Source organism: Nelumbo lutea, chromosome 8 (assembly GCF_056320005.1).
Source record: "Nelumbo lutea isolate HS-2025 chromosome 8, American lotus-T2T, whole genome shotgun sequence".
In the NCBI taxonomy this organism is placed as follows: Eukaryota; Viridiplantae; Streptophyta; class Magnoliopsida; order Proteales; family Nelumbonaceae; genus Nelumbo; species Nelumbo lutea.
The window spans coordinates 47,636,878-47,644,223 of record NC_142691.1 but is presented as its reverse complement, the minus strand read 5'-3'; the positions used below and the strand labels follow the sequence as shown (position 1 = coordinate 47,644,223).

Genomic DNA, 7,346 nt, shown 5'->3' with positions numbered 1-7,346 from the left:
TTACAAAATAGTATAGCTTATAAGCTATCCATGTTGGGCTTAAGGCTATCAACAGGGCAGGTATGGTTCTGAAAACAGCCTGTACCAATCCCGAACTGATTATTAATCAGAATAAAACCAGATCAATCCCAAACTGATTATCTAACCAAACACGGCCTAATATCTAACACCAAGACCAGTCTAATCCAGTTCAGCGCAAATCAACCCACTTAATAAGGGGCACAACTCGAGTTGGTCCAAGTTAGCATTCTACACTGCTTTGGGCTTGGGCCTTTCAAAGGGGTCCATTCAAAATTTGACAAAAGCCCAACCCGAACCTGCCCTAGTTACACTTCTAGTATCAATTCAAACCTTTGCTTGATATATAGGGAAGCTCCCAAATAGCCCCATCTGAGCCTTGAACAAATTTAAATTAAATTTAAGATAGAACAAGGAAAACCCGAGAAAAACTCAAGTGAAGATCAAGGAAACAAACATTCTTGCTAGAATGCAGAAGCACTCTTTTCAATGCTTTTTTTATTCTTTTCTGAAGTAACCAATCCAATACAACTTCATTCAACATGCTTTCATTTGTGTGATTTTCAGTGAGAACAAAACTATTTTCTCCACCAAAAGGCATTCACATTTTGTGTCAAATTGGTAGCCTGAACATCTTATGGAGACAAAGAAAACAAATAAAAAAGGTGAGAAAAAATTGTGAACAAAACTTATAGTGCTGTGGTTTCTTCCATCAATTCAGATTCCTCTCTCTTTCTCTCTCTCTCTCTGAAAAAGAACTCAAATGAAAATTGCTAAAGATGCTAGGAAGATTGAGAAAAAGGAGTAGCATGCTCACAACCCATACAACTTCCCCTTCACTTTTGACCACCACCCAATGTAGAGTTTGGCCTCCTAACAAACCGACCCTGCATCCAAACAACAAACCCAATTAGTTACTATGCTGAAGTACCATTAAAGGGCATTCTTGTAAAGTGGCATGCATGTGAAACACCCTTTCACCTTTCTGGTTTTCTTTCAACTTACCCTGACCTTCCAATACCTCTACACCCTTATGTTAGGCATTTGTTATTAGAAAAGTGCTTGCAAGATTATAATGATGCCCTTCTATTCAATTCCATTCTTTGAAGCAAAATTCCAAAAGTAGGCTCATCTATTCACCCGAATTTATTTGTTGGTTCCAACTGGCCTGGCTAAACAGGGTTTTGGGCTGGATGTAGAGAGATTTTACGATTGAATTCCACATTCACTAGGGTTGAGAGTGTTATGGGTTTAGCAGGGGCAGAGCCTAGGGGACCTCATGTGGATTTCTGATATGGTCACTGACCATGGAAAGTATGTATATTATAAAAAGAAAAAAAGTGTCTTGACAGGGGATCGGGGGACCTCTAGGAGATGGAATTTTCTGAAAACAAAAAGTGTAGACATCGGGCTGCACGTAAGAAATATCTTTTCATGAATTTAACTAGGGCCGTAAGTCGGGCGGGTTAGGTTGGGTTGAGTCCAACTCTAGCTCAATTCTAAGTTCAAAACCTCCAATCTTAATCCTAACCCAAACCAAACCAATCCAATCCAACCTTATTCTCATTCCTTAAAACCTCATAGAATTTCTTGAGTTTAGATCTAAATACAACTTTCACTCTATATATTAATCCTATGTTTCATTAATATTTGTTTGTTGACTTTTCTTTTGTTCTTTTGGTATAAAATTCAGAAAAACAAATGTTAGAAATGACTATAGTTTATTATGAGTTATGACTTATGGTAAATCTTTTATGAGCGACAAACAACAGAAAGGAGATGAATAAAATTTTCAAAAAACATAAAATAATGTTACTAAGGTTTTAGTCTTTCCGATTAGGACTAAGTGATGTGATTATCTTAAAAGAAATACATGATACTATGTGGTGGGGGCTATATAAATATCATGCATCTAAACAAATCAATACATGTTATATATTGCATATAACATATATTTATATATGACATATATTATAGAGTCGGAATACCTAAGAGGTCAACCCTAATCCAATCCAAAGTAAAGTTGGGTTCATGAATTTCAACCTAACACTAACCGAGCATCAACCTGACTCAACCCAATCCCACCTGGTTGGGTTAGTACTAACCAGGCCCAAGTTGCAGCCTTAAATTTAACATAGAAGTATGAAAAATATTCTTGATATGCAGTTAGATGCTATGTTTTGATTGTAATTGCACATTTTTTGCTTTCAGAATATTTAAACTATATCCATAAAGGTTCAAAAAGTTATAAAAGAATGAAAAAAAAGAAGTAAAAATGAATTAAATAAAAATTGCACAATAAATAAAAAAGCTACCAATTATGTAGAGAATCCAATGATCTACTTACTTTTCATTTTCATGGATTCACCCATAGATTTTACTTTCAAATCATAACCCCATTACAATGACATTATGCAACCTCATGGTCATGGGCATCATCATCATCATGATGCCGTAGAGGGAGACCACTCACATGAGGGCAAACATGTAACCGTTGGATTGGTGTCAAGCTTTGTTCACATCCAGCCCAACCAACATGAAAAGAGGAATAAGTGAGTAACATTACATGTGCAACACTGCAACAAGGGCTGAGAAACATCACGCCTGCGACACAAGACATAATCGTGACAAGAATGACAGTCACCCAGATGATCTTAACCGTTTATTCACATTATATGTATTCAGATTTGAACTTTGAAGGTTCTCCATGTTTCACAGGCACACAGAATGTTGCCATCTGTATAATCTCAGAGAGACCCAGAACCATGGCACGCTGGATGTGTGGATCCCACCAGTGGAAACCTCCAACTTCCAGCTTCCCGAAGCCAGAAGCAGAATTAGAAAGCAAGAGAGATGTGTGCCCCATCTCCTACATGCATGCGAGACACCCATGCATGCATCACAGAAGTTTGGATGTAGGGGCTACATGCCACGTGAACCTGATTAAGTGCCACGTGTCTCACAAAAGAGTGTCAGAACTGAGAGGACTTGCCTTCATTCTAGGCCGTCGATCAGCGTTGACCTTGCGGACCTGGTACCTGATCTTCTTAGAGAAGAGACGCGTCCTTCTCTTTTCCCTGTACCGCAACACACTGGCTTCTCTCACTCCGTTCTCTGAAAACAAATCGATCTGAGCGAGTCTGGCCTGCCAAGTGCCAAGTGAAAGAAAACTTGTACTTTAGTCATTTGCAAAAACATTCTGGCTTTTTGGTCAAATTCCAAAATATTTTTTAAAATAATACGACCGAAATATCCTCATTAAGCGGTTGCAAAGTTGCAACTTGCAAATAAAACTAAGCGGTACTGTTGTACTGCGTACTGGGCACTTATTGGGAGCCCATGGGCCGAATTAAGTGCTAGGCAAGATGGACCACATACAAAGTATGAGTCTGAACTCTGAATCGCCTCACCTGAGAAAAGCCCAGAAACTATTTTTGACAAAAAAAACTTAAAAAAGTAGTGCAAAATTCCGGTAGGTAAATCTTGAAAAAGTTTCAGTTTGGAGACGTTATAATACGTCGGGTGCGTAGTGCGAACGCCACACGGTCCTTCACGAAACGATGTGTAAATACGCATCGGGCGTGTTTTAGGATTTTGGTTCCGAAAACTTTAAATTGTGCTACACCTTCGGTTTTTTCCGGTGGGAAATGAGAAACGTACATGAATGTCGGATTCTGAGGCATCGGTTGTCGGGGTATCGTCGGAGAACGGCGACCCACGATCGGACCATGCGAGAATAACCTCGTTGTAATTCAATTTCAGCGACAGACCCGACTTGGGATTTGATTTGTTCGAGTTGGAGTTGGATGTGTCTGCAGGGGAAGCAGAGCCCTTCGTTTCTTCTTTCTGTTCCACTTTGTTCTTGTTCTTCTTTTTCTCCTTTTCTGATGAAGCCTTGTTCAATTTAGGCGAGATGGAAAGAACATCAACTGCTGGGAACCTCCACCAATCTCCATCGTCGACGTGTCTCAATGCTCGGACTCCTCCAACCATCCCGAACCCAAGTTCGAATTTCCCGCCAAAACCCAACCCCGTTGGATTTGCGTAGCAAGTATCGATTTGGCCACTGTAACAGGACGTATTGGATTCATCGTATGAATTGTTGTTGACACTGAGATTCCCCATGATGCTGTCGATTCCCTCTTCCATCTCCTCGTCGAGAATTGACTCCGCATCGAAATCCTCCTCATACTCATCACATGGACTCGAAGAATTTACTGGGCAATCGTTCTCTGACGGGCTTTGGCATGGCTTTTCTCCTGAATTCGCAGGCTTTGACTCGATTCTGAAAGTGGGTTTTTCGGGGGCCAGTTGATGCAGTAGGAATCCGGCTGTGTCGAGGCCCGGAAAGGGCGGGAGCAATTCGGACGGTTCTTCAGAGAAGAAGTCGTATACTTTGGTGTGTTTGCAGGGCTTTCCGAGGCTTTTTGTGGAGAAGATGTTGGGGTAGATGGTGGAGAGGAGAGCAGCGGCTTCGTTGTAGGCTTGGTTCAGACGCTTTCGAGGTGCTCGTTTCCGGGTAGAGATTGTAAGGGGAGAATTGCCAGATTCAGAGACGGTTGAAGAGGGAGAAGAGGACTGAGAAGTTCTGGACGAGGTAGATGGGGATTTGATGATGTCAAGCTCGAAGCTATATGTCCGCCCACCACCACTCAAGCACGAAGACATTGTCGATTGAGAAAGCCTCAAACCCCTCAAATTACTGCAGATGAAACTAAGTAAGAGAACCCCAGAAAGGATTCAGAGTAAACTACAAAAGCTTGAACAAATTCAGGGAATGGTCCCGAGTTAGGTGATATTCAAGTGCTGGAAATCTGGCAGAAAAAGAACTGAATTGAGCTAACTATGGAATGTAACAGAAAACCTATTAACTCAAAACCAAGCTAGAATTCAAAGACCCTGAGAACCAGATAAAAATCTCAGGCCAAAATCCAATTGCACCAAGAAGGAGAACACTGAGAATTCAATTCAAAATCTAAGTGCATCAAGAAGGAAGCAAAGGAAAGATTTGAAAAGGCTACAGGAACTGAAAGAGGCTTACAGTTAACTGAATTGCAATGAAAAGGGAAGGAAGTATACCAAACAAGACTAGACTAGTTGCAGAGACTGAATATATAGAAAAGTACAAAACCCTAAACCCCAAAAGTCTTATCAAAGGTCGTAGAATATATACAAAAGAAAGAGCAGAAAAGCCAAAAAGTACCCCAAAAAAAGAAACATTTACAAGAAGGTAAAGAAATTAAAAACAGGGGAGGAAGAAGCTAGAATCTGAATATCCCACTAAAAATGAGATAGGATTCTGCAAAAACCTGTCAAACAAAACTCTCTGTTCTAAGATACCCACTTCGAATTCCAATAGTTTGGGTCCAGGAAAGTTCAAATCTAGAGAATTGGAGAAAGTTTTGGCTTCGGAAACAAGAGAATTACCCCTTTAGAACATCTATCTCTGTAAACGAAGAGCCAAGCAGATCCCAAACACCCTAAAACCCAGCTCGAACTCCAGAACAATGTACTCTATATATCTCCTACTGAAACTAAAAGTAAAGTAACCCTGCCAAAACCCTAAATACCCACTTGGAGAAATCCGGAAGAGTACACGGAACCCCAGAATCCAGTCTATCGGCCCTATCCTCAGATGGGCTTTGCTCCAAAGGAATAAGAAAAGGCTCAAAGTGGGAAGTTACCGATAGGGAATTGAGAAAAGAAGGCCGAAATTTCGATCTCACAGTAAATTTAGCAAAAAAACAGGGGGAGACGATGGGGAAACATCATTTAAAGAGAGGAGGTTTTTCTACTCGGTGAGTCACGAGGCGGCACAGAACAGTGAAAAAGAAATGTTCCGTTAAGCGGTGTAGAAACCGCAGAACCCTCCCTCTGGACTCTCTCTCTCTCTCTCTCTCGCAGGGGGAGAGATCAGATTAGATACAAAGAGGAGTTGAGTGTTGGCGATGAAAACAGAGGAAGCGACAAAGCTCGTTTTCATCAGTTTTTTGCCCTGGGAGTCTCTGGACCACGTTTGGTTTTTGCTCTCTTCTGTACCTGTCTCAGCAGTGCAATTATTTTATCCAGTTCAATTACCAAAATGGACCTCTTCTTATTTCTTTTAACAATATTACCCTTCACCAAATTCGCCGAATTCACAACCATTTGATTAAAGTCTGAGTTTTCTACATGACCCGAATCAATGGTGGATTGATTGGTGGCGCTGGGTCCAAACAAGTTTTTCTGCGGACCCACCCTATAAACAAGCTACAAACTAACCCGGTTGGTTATCAAGTTTAGCAAGTGTAATTTTGTGATGCAAGTGAGGGTGTTTTGGTAAAAATGGCACAACCGCAACATCCCTTTATGGGTAAAATATATAACCATATGGGATTTACTCTGTCCATCTCTCTCTCTCCTCCCAACAAGATATACCAGTCACGTACAACCTACGAACTTTATCTGATGACGTGGCTAAAGCCGATTGGCAGATGGAGATTTTTAGGTCCCACGTGGCATGAACTTTATTGTTAACAGGATATTTCACATGGATGTAGAGAGATGGCTGTTTTTTGGATCTGGCGCGTGGTGGAGCAATGATTTGAACCTTTTTGGTTCCTTTTGCTCCGCTTTTGTGTGGCGGATCGTTGTCATACGTTGGGCACTCGAGGTTCAATGGCTTATGATTAGAATAAACGAAGATTAGGATTTTGGTGTGGTTTCTCCTGTTTCTGATGGACTGATGATACCATGTGTCATTTTTCTAGGGTTTCTAGGGGGCCAGATTGGTGGGCTCCTCCTCTGTTGGATTTATCCTTCCAATGATAAAAACTGTTGGATTGGAACTTTTCAGCTAGGAGATTGATAGAATACTTCATGCCTCACATCTTGAATTGCACACTCTTCCTTATTTTGGAATCTTTTATTTTGATCCTTTTGATGATAAAATCCCCCTCCACCCTTGTGGTTAATCTTGTGGACTGAGGATTCCAATCAAATGGGTTGAGTTTGAGGAGGGGTCAGGATGGGTTTGCTTGCTAAGGAGGGCATCATCACCCATTAGAAACCTAATTTTTTGGTTGGATATTTTAATAAAATATCTGACAAGACATGTCTTCGGCCATGCTTTTCATTTTGTGGTTCAAAAATTAATTAAATACTCAATTTTCTACAATTTAATAATTGTTTTTGCCATAGTTTTAGTTAAAAGACTATACAATTAAAATAAAATATTAATTTTATATAATATTTATTCTTTGCCTTAATATTTGTTTTCTACTCTCTCTCTAACCTTCTATTCCATTGTGGGTCCACCTCCATGTCTAGTTGCATAATTATCAATTGGA

The 7,346-nt window shown here is 40.4% G+C and overlaps 1 protein-coding gene across 3 annotated transcripts; it reads right to left on the bottom strand.

Annotated features, from left to right (window-relative positions):
- Nucleotides 1-479: 479 nt before the first annotated feature.
- Nucleotides 480-5,968, bottom strand: LOC148844026 (protein CHLOROPLAST IMPORT APPARATUS 2-like). Of its 3 annotated transcripts, none has more exons than XR_016103679.1 (4): nucleotides 3,679-5,968; nucleotides 3,011-3,163; nucleotides 2,366-2,622; nucleotides 480-905 (listed from the first exon to the last, which is right to left on the bottom strand). XR_016103679.1 is itself a non-coding variant. In XM_088959301.1 (3 exons), exons 1-3 carry the CDS (start codon nucleotides 4,684-4,686, stop codon nucleotides 855-857), a joined length of 1,212 nt encoding a protein of 403 aa, XP_088815427.1. In that variant the 5' UTR covers nucleotides 4,687-5,968; the 3' UTR covers nucleotides 480-854. The 3 variants fall into 3 exon arrangements, 1 of the variants encoding a protein (XP_088815427.1); XR_016103680.1 differs by having other exon boundaries at nucleotides 2,492-2,622; XM_088959301.1 differs by lacking the exon at nucleotides 2,366-2,622.
- Nucleotides 5,969-7,346: the final 1,378 nt, after the last annotated feature.